Consider the following 13,275-nt stretch of genomic DNA (forward strand, 5'->3'; position numbering starts at 1 on the left):
ATTAAGATACTCAGATATTTTTAAATTGACACTCAGATATGTGTAAACACCCTTGAAATCATAACACATTTTCATGCATGTTTATTTTGGCAAATGAAGGTCTATAGCTTTCATCTGATACTATAGATTGTCCTAGAAATAAAGTTTAAATAAGCTCTATAGTGTAGCCTACTTTCAAATAGCTAATTAATGTAGCATTTATGATTTATTTGAACATGGAAATTAGTTCCATCACTCACCAAAAAGTCTTTTGCCTTTTTAAAAAACATATTAACTTGTGTTTCACAAAAATAATAGATGGTGTGTATTGATGCCAATGTACATATAGATACCCCACAGGCAAGACTCTACTGTGGGCATGTGCTACACTGTAAAATTATCTTGAGATATTATAAATCAGGTGATACATCTATCTGTGTGTGTGTGTGTGTGTGTGTGTGTGTGTGTGTGTGTATATATATATATGCTTCCTGAAAGTAAAAAGTTAACTTCTTATAGACAGTATTTTATAGATTTGAGACATGGGGTTAGAATCATGAACTTAAAGTTCCATCTGATTTGATGAGTAATTATTAATAATTTGATATTTTTCAATTTATGTGATTTGCTCTTCTAATACAATGGGAAGTACAACTTCTTATCCCTGTCTTCCAGGAATGTAAAGTGCATAAAATTATTCCTGAAGACCTGTAATTTGACTCTATAACACAAACTGGTACTAGATTAATAGGAAAAAAGGGCATACAAATTTGTTATCTGCACATGTATGTACAGGAGACATACAAAATGTGAGAACTCAAAGAAATGCCGTATTATTGATGCTTTTATACCATCTTGGGGTTACAGAAAGAATAGGGGCTTATAGCATGCCAAGACAGATTGTCAGAGGTAGAGCAGAAGAAGAAAAGCGTGGGGTAAAGGCAATGTTGTGCAGATGTACAGGTAGCAGCCCTCAGAAAGAACAGGTGATAGCCTATGGTAAATGTTTCTCTGTCAGATCTTAAAAGGTCTCAGACTCTCTATTAATCTTACAGGACCTTGACAAGGTGGGCCTCAGGAAAAGCCTGCTTGCATCTGTTGTTTATTTCACTTTATTTAGTCCACAGATGCAAATCTCTCCACAAAAGACACCTTTGTAGGGCTATTCTTGTCTGCAGGCCCTCTGAACAGCCAACTCAAAATATGTCAAAGAGGTATATTTTGGGGTGAAATATTTTTAGTTTCCTTTAGGGGTGACAATTAGATTAACATGTTTAAAAGATGTCCTGTTTGAATCATGGAAAATGAGTTAGAGTTGGAGGAAGACATGTATAAACAGGTACAGTGAATGTAGTTAAGAAGCTGGTTATGAGTTGAAGGAGAGAGAGTAGCTTTGACCAGAATGTTGATGCAGAGAAATGGAAAATTATTGAAAATTTTGGTAGGTAAAACTTACATAATTTGGTGATATTGTAAGGATTGGGATGAAGGAGTAGGGGATAAACTAAGGTGTTTCAGTTTTATAAATAAGGGTATAATTTCATGGATATAAAAACAATATAAATGTGATTTGAAAGTTCTTTAGATTGCTTACATTTGCCATGCCTTCTATTCCCTTCAATTATCCTTCTAGTTCTCAGTCATAGACACAGCATGATGGTTATTATATTTACCATTTCCATTGCCACTTATATTTTCCATTATCCTCTCTCTTAGTCCATTTTTCTGAGAGGAAAACCTAAGATTGGGTAATTAATAAAGAAGAAAGGTTATTTGGCTCACGATTCTGATGGCTGGAAAGTTCAAGTTTGGGCATCGGTATTGGTGAGGGTCTCAGGCTGCTTCCACTCATGGCAGAAAGTGAAGGGGAGCAGCAGTATGCAGAGACCATATGGTAAGAAAGGAAGCGAGAGAGAGAGAGGGAAGAGGTGCCAGAATCTTTTTATCACCAAGCTCCCTAGGGAACTAATAGAGTAAGAATTCACTCACGCCTGAGGGAGGGCATAATCTTTGTCCTTGAGGGATCCACCCCTATGACCCAAATACCTTCCAATAGATCCCACCTACAACACTGGGGATAAAATCTCAACATGAAGTTTGGAGAGTGCTATCCAAACCATAGCACAAATCATTACAGTCTGCTTTGTATGATCCCTACTCCTAACATACACATATAGGGAAAGGTCACCAAAGACATTACTGAAACTAAATCTAGAGGATAATTTTGAATTCACATTTAGACGTGTCACATATTTTGGAGAAAAAAGGCAGACTAAAACTCATTTTTAAAAATCTCGTATTAGTATATTTTTAAACTAAAAATATTAAAAGTACAGAAATAAATGATCAATGAACATGGAGGAGGAATTTAAAATGTTTTCTAAGAATTTCAGAAAATATTCTAGAATGTAGGGGAAATGTTGGGGGAATATAGAGGCAATGTAGGGAATGCAGAGAAAGGTAGAGGAAAATGCAGGGACTAAATACATTAAATAAAGATAAGGAAAAAATCGAATGCAGCATAGAGGATCAAATTGAGATCCAAAGTCTCAACATCCAACTAGAGGAGTTCAACTTAGAATTAATTCTATATGGAGTCAACTTTGAGAGTTTAATAAAGACAATTTCAGACAAGAAAGATTCAGAAAACATACCATCTTTCTTAGTTGTTTACTTGGGGATTTTTTCCAGCAACATGAATAAATAAACCAAAAGAGAAACATGGCATTTAGGAATACTGAGCCAAACCAAGGATGTCGTAAAGAGAAATTCTATAGGAAAATCTTTGAAGAAAAAACTTGATGTCTATCTGGTGGGATAAGGAGGCTAGAAAAAATAATACTAGATTAAAGGCTAATTACTCAAGAAATAAATGTAATCAGCAAGTGCAGGATTAACAAATCCACTGGATGAACAAGTCTTGTTAATCCACTAATGAGCAAGAAAGGAAATGTCATCAAATACGCCATTTGGCTTTGTGGTAAATATTTATATGGCCAGAGTTATGTTAACACTTTAGGAGTTTGGAAGTTTCAATTATAGGAACAAAGTTATAATCTACCTTTACATTATAACATAGAGGTGACAGGAGTCTTCAAATGGAAGTGAAGGAGGGAGTTTTTTTACTTTCACCTGATAAAGTATCTTAGAGTTATCTGAACAAGAAATAATAGCAAATATGGTGCATAAAGGTACAAAGCAAGCTAGGGTAAGAATTAACACTAGTGACACAGCTATAGCATGAGAAAGGAAGATTTGGAGTACTATAAGTGGCAAAACCCCATTTTATGACAGTTAGTTTATAAACAATTCCTGTAATTATATAAGAAATGGAAACAAGCATGTTGCTTAATGACACGAATTAAACACCTTTTAACATGGAAAAGTGAGACTGGTGGGTTTGAAAGTGGATCCTTGCCACTCTTTATAAACACTCTTGTTAGATCTCATTTTTAATAATCATGTACATGCATACTTTTATCAATTTTTGTAATTATACAGAAAGTTTTAAAAATAAAAACATATTAGAATTTTAAGTGGTAATTATTTTATAGTATATTTAGATCTGATGGAATAAACTTTTGATCTTATGTTTCCAAAGAATTGTATTGGCATCCTTGCTTTTCAAAAATCTATTTGTCAGTGACTTCTAAATATATTAAGTCATATTTTGCTTACAATATATTACTACAACTATTAGAAAGTATACCATTTTATCATTTTTTTGACTTTGCCAACTTACGCATTACTTGTAACATCTAGTTTATTTCACTGTCTGACTACCACTACTAAGTGTCCTTTTCAAAGAATAGTTTGTTATTTTTATTCACATCACATGGAAGTGGTATTTTCATACATTCTTCAAGTCTTGTTAGGTGTGGGGAAACAGACAAAAAGAAAAAGCTCCTATTTTTAATGTGTTGTATTCTAACAGAGATTACTACCTAATTTCCAAATTCACTGCCCATTATTCAGTCCCTGTTTTCTTAGGATAGATTTCTTTTGACCATAACCCCTGTGAAACTTAATCCTTCTTTGGATTTTCTAATCATGTTTTTCTGGTTCTGCTCTCACACCTTGGCAGGTATTAACAATACCCTTAACTTAATCAACCTTCTGACTCAGCTACTTTTAAAACATAAGTTCCGCTTTTTAACCTTTTCTCCTCATTTGACACATCCTCCCTTAGTGACTTCTCAGTCACCGATGCTGTATATATTTTCTTCTCTGAGTGCCTGACCTACATAGAGGCATTAGGATGTGCTATGGGCATCTGAAACTTAACTTGCTGAAAACTAAACTTACTTTGTTTCCGCCATGCTCACTCAAGTATGCTTCCTTATGTCCTGAGATATCACGGTACTTGGCATATAGCAACGATTATGACATTTTTGTGCATGAAGGACCTGTCAAAACACATACTGCTGTGTCTCAAATGTAGAGTTTCTGATTCAGTAGGTCTGGAGTGGAGACTGTGAATGTGTGTTTCTGAAGAATTCCCATGTGCTATTGGTGGTTTGGCAACCACACCTTCAGAACTACTGGCATACAATAATCATTTAATGTTTGCTAGATCAATAATTACTATGAGTCAATGAATGCTTAAAATAGTAATATAGCTTAAAATTCAAACAATATGAATAAATGATAAGAAATTGTCATATAACTTTAAATTTTTAGTTTGAAAGGAAAAGGAAGATCATTTAGTCAAATACTCTCTTATTGTTGATTAATAAATGAGGTCTGGAAGGGTTAAATGACTTGTGTGAGGAAAAACAAATAGATTAGATCAACCCTGAGTTTCATAAAAAATAAAATAACTATATATATAACATTTGTACTTAGCTACAAAAGGATTAATTTTCCAAATTCAGAGATAGAGATAGAGAAGATTATGTTTTCCCTAGATTAGTAGGCCTTTGTATACAGGCACGAAATTCCCAAAAATGAATAAAATGCTACTAAGTTTCAGTGCTGTTCCTTGTATTTCTGAGATGCATGGAAAGGAAAGTAGAAATGAAGATTTCAGTGTGTCAGCTAAGGTTTCAGATTCTCACCACTCCAAGCAGTGTTCGAGCAAGCAAGTTACTTCAGAGAGATGCACATAGGCCTTCAGGCTTTAAACAGTTTGATGGACAGTCTGGTTATCAAAGAAAGTCTCATGACAAAGTGATATTTCATTTGAGGGTACTAGTGTTCAAAAGAGAATGTTCAAACAATATTTTTTTTTTTTGCAAAATGAAAGTATGTAGGAAAAAATGAAGAAATGCAATACAATGGGTTGCTGTTTCTCATTAGATAGGTCTATTATCAATTACCAAGTACAATTACAATAATTATGGGCAGGCCGGGCGCGGTGGCTCAAGCCTGTAATCCCAGCACTTTGGGAGGCCGAGACGGGCGGATCACGAGGTCAGGAGATCGAGACCATCCTGGCTAACACCGTGAAACCCCGTCTCTACTAAAAATACAAAAAACTAGCCGGGCGAGGTGGCGGGCGCCTGTAGTCCCAGCTACTCCGGAGGCTGAGGCAGGAGAATGGCCTAAACCCGGGAGGTGGAGCTTGCAGTGAGCTGAGATCCGGCCACTGCACTCCAGCCCGGGCTACAGAGCAAGACTCCGTCTCAAAAAAAAAAAAAAAAAAAAAAAAAAAAAAAAAAAAAAAACCAATAATTATGGGCAAAGCTCAGGAGACCTAGATCTAGTCAGAGCTGTGTTATCAAGAAAATATTTCAGAAAATCTTTTCCATGTAAAATATATCAAATGTGTGTTACATGAGGAAATAATATTATTTTGACATCTTTATTCAGTTGTGTTACCAGCTATTAAAATTTGTACTTAAAACTGTCGTCTATACAATGAAACAAAATTTTTAAACCTAATTAATTTTTTTCAATGTGTGGTCTTATGACCCCCTGCTTTTGAAACACCTAGGGATTGTTTCTCAAACTTTAAGGTGTATATCTATGCACGTGAATCATCGGGAGAGGTTTTTAAGATGCAAATCCTTATTCCATTGGTCTTGGATGAGGCTTGAAATTATTCTCTTCTAATAGGCACCCAGGTAATATCCATGCTTATATGGTCCTGTTTGACTATCAAGGATGCAGGGATGCTACTTACAAACAAATTCTCTCTCTCTCTGTCTCTCTCTCTCTCTCTCTCTTTCTCTTTCTCTCTCTCTCTCTCTCTCTCTCTCTCTCTCTCTCTCTCTCTCTGTGGGTGTGTGTGTGTGCACGCGCATGTGTGTATAAATATAAATAGGCAGATATGTCAAAAAAGCAACGCCCTCCCCAGATCTTAAAAAAATCACAGTTGAGGCTTACTTGTTTAAATGAACTTCAGTGTCTAAGCTAACTTTCAGCTATACAGTAATTTGGATCTAGTCTCACCATGATATTCTCCTAAATCCTAAATTGGAAGCCTGCTACAGTCTCTTAGTTCTCAGTAATTTACAGGGCATCTGTGTTGCTGAAGTATGTATGATCTGCAAATACCTGCCAAGCTCCCTACCTGTCAATTCCAAATTTAAATAGATTCTGATCTTTTGCTAAAAAGCCTAAGATAAAAACTATTATACTCTCCATAGTTATAAATTTTTCTTAAAACCAAGAGCCAATCAATTTCATACTTCTTTCAGAACTCAATTTAAAAAATGGTATAACATTTTGTTTTTGCCCCATCACTGGCTTTTTTTTTTTGTAGTTACTCCCTTAAATTCACTCTTAACTCCCTTCCACAGTATCTTAGTTCTTTACAGGAAATGTTCACCTAAATAAAGTGCCTTATACATTATGTAACACGAAATAGGTTCATTCGACCCGGGTTCCTTCATCTTAAAGGATTTCTTTTTTTTTTTAACTGAGTATTCAAATGTTATTAAATATAGCAAATAAAATAATATGATTTCTCATACAGCCTAACAATGTTTTTTTAATTTTATTTTTCTTTCCTTACAGTACAAGCAAGTGGAACAATACATGTCATTCCATAAGTTACCAGCTGATATGCGTCAGAAGATACATGATTACTATGAACACAGATACCAAGGCAAAATCTTTGATGAGGAAAATATTCTTAATGAACTCAATGATCCTCTGAGAGAGGTAAGATTTATTGTCCTCAGTATCCATAATACATGATCATTGTTTATTTTCTCTCTTCATGGAGAATCTTCTAGTCTATGTTACTCTAAAGAAAAACCTAAACTTAATATTAAGATATTTTATCCTTATCTTCTTTAGCTTCTCACATATATGAGCTCTTAATTGTGGAAAAAAGTATTGGAAAATTGCTCTTCTATTTGTGATTCTCAGACTGTTCTCTTTTCTGTATTTCTGGCTCTTTAAAATTCCTTCTTGTGGCCTCATTGTCCATATCATCCCCATTTTTCTCTCCCTTTCTTATCAAACTGATTCTTCTTTTTGATTCCTATTCTTCCTCCAATCTTCACTTTCCTGGATCATCTCATAGACCCTGATAACAGAATGACTTGCCATGAGCAGTTCATTTCCTATTATCTCATTAAAACACTTTGCAACATTAATAACCACCTCTTTGCTTTGCATCATCTTTCTATTCCTCCCTAGAAATCTTCCTTCTTCCCACTAGAATATTCAGATCACTCCTGGAACAAAATAACTTGTTCTTGATTATTCATAGTTTTTACACTGCTTTGCCCTCTCCTTTCTTTTACTGCCAATCTTCTCAAAAGGTTTCTGTGTACTCACTGAATCGTGATTTGGTCTTAGCTTCTTTACCAAAGTTGTTCATTTGAAAGTTGTCAATGACCTGTCATGTTGAACTGTAGCTTCTACAATCCCTGCCTATCATGGGAGGGACCCCATGGGAGGTAATTGAATCATGGGGATAATTACCCCCAGGCCTTGTTGTTGGTAGTGAGTGAATTCTCATGAGATCTGATGATTTTATAAGGGGCTTTTATCCCTTTTGGTCGACACCTCTTCTTTCTGCCACCAAGCAAAGAAGGACATGTTTGCTTCCTCTTCTGCCATGATTGTAAGTTTCCTGAGGCCTCCCTGGCTATCCTGAACTGTGAGTCAAATAAACCTCCTTCCTTTATAAATTACCCATTTTCGGGTATGTCTTTATTAGCAGCATGAGAACAGACTGTTTCAGTAAACTGGTACAGAGTAGTTGGGCACTGCTTCAAAGATACCTGAAATTGTGGAAGCAACTTTTGAACTGGGTAACAGGCAGAGGTTGAAACAATTTGGAGGGCGCAGAAGAAGAGAGTAAAATGTGGGAAAGTTTGAAACTTCCTAGAGGCTTGTTGAATGGCTTTGACCACAATGCTGATAGTGCTATGGACAATAAAGTCCAGGCTGAGGTGGTCTCAGATGGAGATGAGGATCTTGTTAGGAACTGGAGCAAAGGTGACTGTTATTATGCTTTAGCAAAGAGACTGGTGGCATTTTGCCGCTGCCATAGAGATCTGTGGAACTTTGAAGTTGAGAGAAATAATTCAGGGTATCTAGTGGAAAAAAAATTCTAAGCAGCAAAGTGTTCAAAAGTTGACAGAGCATAAAACTTTGAAATATTTGCAGCATGACCATGTAGTAGAAAAGAAAAAGCCCACATTCTGGGGAGAAATTCAAGCCTTCTGCAGCAATTTACATCAGTGACAAGGCAGTGGATGTTAATCACAAAGATAATGGAGAAAATATCTCCAGGGCATGTCAGAGACCTTCCCATCAGTCCCTCCCATCACAGGCCTGGAAGTCTAGGAGGAAAAAATAGTTTCATGAGCTGGGCCCATAGGCTGCCTGCTGTGTGCAGCCTAGGGATTTGGTGCCCTGCATCCCAGCTTCTCCAGCCATAGATAAAAGGGGCCAAGGTACAGCTCAGGTTGTGGTTTCAGAGGCTTCAGAGGCCCCAACCCTTGGGATCTTCCACATGATGTTGAGCCTGCAGTGGCACAGAAGTGAAGAATTGAGGTTTTGGAACCTCCACCTAGATTTCAGAGGATGTATGGAAATGCCTGGATGTCCAGGAATAAGTTTGCTGCAGGGACAGGGCCCTCATGGAAAACCTCTCCTACAGCAGTGCAGAAGGGAAATGTGAGGTCAAAACCCCGACAGGGAATCCCCATTGGGGCACTGCCTAGTGGAGCTGTGAGAAGAGGGCCATCATCCTCCAGACCCCAGAATGGTAGATCCACCAACATCTTGCACCCTGAAACTGGAAAAACTGCAGATACTCAATGAATGCCAACCTGTGAAAGCAGCTGGGAGATGGGCTATACCCTGCAAAGCCACAGGACAGAGCTGCCCAAGGCCATGCGAACCCACCTCTTGCATCAGCATGCCCTGGATGTGAGACGTGGAGTCAAAGGAGGTCATTTTGGAGCTTTAAGATTTGACTGCCCTGCTTGATTTTGGACTTGCATGGGGCCTGTAGCCTCTTCATTTTGGCCCATTTCTCCCATTTGGAATGGCTGTATTTACCTGATACCTATACCCTCATAATAGTAAATAACTTTCTTTTGAGTTTGCAGGCTCATAGGCAGAAGAGACTTGCTTTGACTCAGATGAGACTTTGGACTGTTGAATTTTGAGTTAATGCTGAAATGAGTTAAGACTTTGGGGGACTACTGGGAAGGAATGATTGGTTTGGAAATGTGGGGACATGAGATTTGGGAGGGGGAAGGGGTGGAATGATATGGTTTGGCTCTGTTCCCACCCAAATCTCATCTTGAATTGTAGCTCCCATAATCCCTACATGTCATGGGAGGTACCTGGTAGGCGGTAATTGAATCATGGGGCAGTTACTCCCATGCTGCTGTTCTTGTGATAGTGAGTGAGTTCTCACAAGATCTGATGGTAATATAAGGGCCTTCGTCCCCTTTTGCTCATCACTTCTCCTTGCTGCCATCTTGTGAAGAAATACATGTTTGCTTCCCCTTTTACCATAAGTGTAAGTTTCCTGAGGCCTCCCCCACCAGGCTGGACTGTGAGTCAAATAAAGCTCTTTTGTTTATAAATTACCTGGTCTCAGGTATGTCTTTATTAACAACAGCATGAGAATTAGCAATTCTTCTGAGCTGCTGGGACCACTTTTTATGCTGCTAACAAAACACAGATTCTGAATCTCTCCCTCTCTCTCTTTCTCTCTCTCTCTCTATATATATATATACACACACACATACATATATGTATATATCTTTTTTTTTTTTTACTTCTTTAACACTGCAACATTTCTGAGCCATTGGATTTTCATTCTGTATCTTTGAATTTATTATCTTTTATTTATATTACCTCACATTTCAATTCTATAAATTGTAGCTCTAAGTTCCTGCCTTAAACTTCATTTTCTTAAAAGCTAAATGATATCCCCTGCAACCACACATGTAGTAGGTTATGTAATGAAGTCATTTTTCTTCCATCATTAAGCCATTTTATCTCTAAAAGTCTCTCTGTACATTCTTTAGTTATTCTCACAAGTTATTTGGAATGTAAAACTTTAGTCCCATTTTGCAGCTTTTCTTTCTGTGCTCTGTACATCCAATCATCAAATGCTGTCAATTAACTTTAGTAATACATCTCACACTCATGCCTTTGCTTCCTTTTCCACTGCCATTGTCCTAAACTAAAGCATCTCACATAGACTATTTTCACTGTTCCCTTAGTTTGACTTCCAGCATTTGGTCTGATTTCTCTGACTACCATTTAAAATACCACTGTCAAATTAATCTTTTATTTACATAAGTTAGTCATTTCTCTGCTCAGAAACTTTCAATCTTTACATTATAAATTGAATCAAGTATAGACTCCCTAAGCTCATCTTCCAGTCCATTTATACTCTGACTCCAGCTAAATCTCCAGCTTTCCTTTCCCCCACTGCCATGTCTGTTGCAAAGTGGCCTACAAAAAAATTGTGCAACTTGTCGTTTTGAAAAAATAAGTTATAATTTCTTACCTTTAATACAAGTGTTCCATAAATGTCTCTCCTCTCTTGGAAAAAATTGAATTCAAACAATACTTATTTATTTCTATCTATCTTATTTGATTAGCTGTGAGACTGGATCTTATATCTCCTTTCTCTGGCCCTCAGTGTGCTTCGTCCATAATATAAGAGTGCTACTTATCCATTCTACCCATGTTGTTATTATTTTTTTCATATTTGTTTTCTCCACTCTTGTCTTGAAAGTCTCCTATGTGCAAGGAATATTTCATCTATATTTTCAAATTTTGTTAAAATTCCTAGTATATTTACTATAAGTTAAATAACAAATATTTGTATTCCAACTAATATCTTCACCAATTATGAACTTACCTAAATTTCTGTACCCACTAAAAGTTTTTCATATTTTTTGAATAGCCATAAGATACCAGTTAAGAGTTTTAAAAATATGAGGCTAAATATCTGCTATTGGTTAGTTTATTTTCCCTACAAATGTCTCAATCAAATTAGAATGTATAAATCTTTTTGCTTTGGGAAATATAATTGAATTTTTTATATTTTGTTAAAAGAAATAAATAAGCCAGGAGCAGTGGCTCATACCTGCCTATAATCTCAGCATTTTGAGAGGCCAGGGTGGGTGAATCACCTGTGATCAAGAGTTCGAGACCAGTTTGGCCAACATGGCAAACTCCATCTCTACTAAAAAATACAAAAAGAAAAAATAGCCAGGTGTGGTGGCATGCACCTATAACCCCAGCTAGTTGGGAAGCTAAGGCACGAGAATTGCTTGAACCTGGGAGTCAGAGGTTGCAGTGAGGTGAGATCCACTGCACTCCAGCCTGAGTGACAGAACAAGACTCCATCTCAAAAAACAAAAAAAAAAAAAAAGGAAAGAAATAATATATGAGATTTCAAAAAGATTGTAGAAAATGGAATTAAAAGATAAATGTAAAAATATTCACTTTATTTCTCCACATAAGCTCCATAAGCTCTATCAAGTTCAAGACCCTTTTGTAAGCAATGATACGAGCCGTGTTGTGCATCCCTAAAGAATTGAGGGTCCTGGGAATTTAACCATGTCAACGCAGTCTGGTTCACATTATTAACTGAAGAAAAATGGGTGCCCTTTACAGATTTTTTTAATGTTAGGAAACAAAAATAAGTCAAGCATAGACAAACTGAGATGATAAGGTAGATGCCTAATGATCTCCCATCAAAACTCTCACAAAATTGCCCTCGTTTGATGAGCAGAGTAAGTGGGAGCGTGGTAGTGGTGGAAGACTCTGGCGAAGCTTCCCTGGTTGTTTCTCTGCTAAAGCTTTAGCTAACTCTCTGAAAATACTCTCATAGTAAGCAGCTGTTATTGTTCCTTGGCCCCTCCAGAAAGTCAACAAGCAAAATGTCTTGAGCATCCCACAATACTGCTACCATAACTTCTGCTTTTTTTTTTTTTTTTTTTTTTTTTTTTTTTTGAGACAGGTTCTCACTGTCATCCAGGCTGCAATGCAGTGGTGCAACTATAGCTCACTGCAGCCTTTACCTCCCAGGCTCAAGTGATCCTCCCAGTTCAACCTCCTAAGTAGCAGAGACTGCAGGCATGAGCCACTTTTGCTCTTGACCAGTCTGCTTTTGCTTTGACTGGACCACTTCCATCTCTTGGCAGCCATTATTTTATCATGTTTTGTCTTCAAGATCATACTTGCAAAGCCATGTTTTATCTCCAGTTAAAATTCTTTGAAGAAATGCTTTAGGATCTTTATCACATTTGTTGAAAATTTCCATTGAAAACTCTGCTCTTATCTGCAGCTGATCTGGCTGCAATGGTTTTGGTACTAACGGAGTGGAAAGTTTGCTTTCGTTTAATTACTAAGTCAGAATTGTGAAAGCTGAGCAAACTGAGATGTCTACGATGTTGATTATTGTTTCTGCTATTAATCATTGGTCTTCTTCAAATAAGGCAAAAACAGGATGAATTTTTTTCCTTGCAAATTGATGCAGATGATCTGCTGTTGTGGGCTTCATCTTCAACATTGTCTCATCCCTTGTTAAAATGAGTGATCCATCTGTGAACTGCTGATTCATTTAGGGCATTGTTTCCATAAAATTTCTGTAAAAGATTCTTTACAAAACAGTATCAGGAATAAAGATCAAATCAAAAGACAGGAAGATAAGGTAGAATGAAGGATATATTCCAAGAAGTCAAGGAAATGTTTTCTAGTTAAAATCTCAATGAGGGAATGCAAAAAGGATTTTTTACTAAAACTCTATGGAAACAACGCCCCAAATGAATTAGCAGTTTATAGATGGATAGCTCATTCTTCCATCCAAGCTTCAGTATAAATTGGATGTTTACTCCTACTTCAATTTTATAA

At 36.7% G+C, this 13,275-nt stretch overlaps 1 protein-coding gene across 1 annotated transcript in view; it reads left to right on the plus strand.

The window, feature by feature from the left end:
* Positions 1-13,275, plus strand: part of LOC105487501 (hyperpolarization activated cyclic nucleotide gated potassium channel 1) — a 440,263-nt gene that overhangs the window by 353,583 nt on the left and 73,405 nt on the right. Inside the window, exon 5 of the mRNA XM_011750962.3 lies at positions 6,940-7,086. Within this exon, the coding sequence (XP_011749264.1) occupies positions 6,940-7,086 (147 nt within the window). The remainder of the gene's footprint in view (positions 1-6,939; positions 7,087-13,275) is intronic.

This window comes from Macaca nemestrina, chromosome 6, assembly GCF_043159975.1.
Source record: "Macaca nemestrina isolate mMacNem1 chromosome 6, mMacNem.hap1, whole genome shotgun sequence".
NCBI classification, from domain to species: domain Eukaryota; kingdom Metazoa; phylum Chordata; class Mammalia; order Primates; family Cercopithecidae; genus Macaca; species Macaca nemestrina.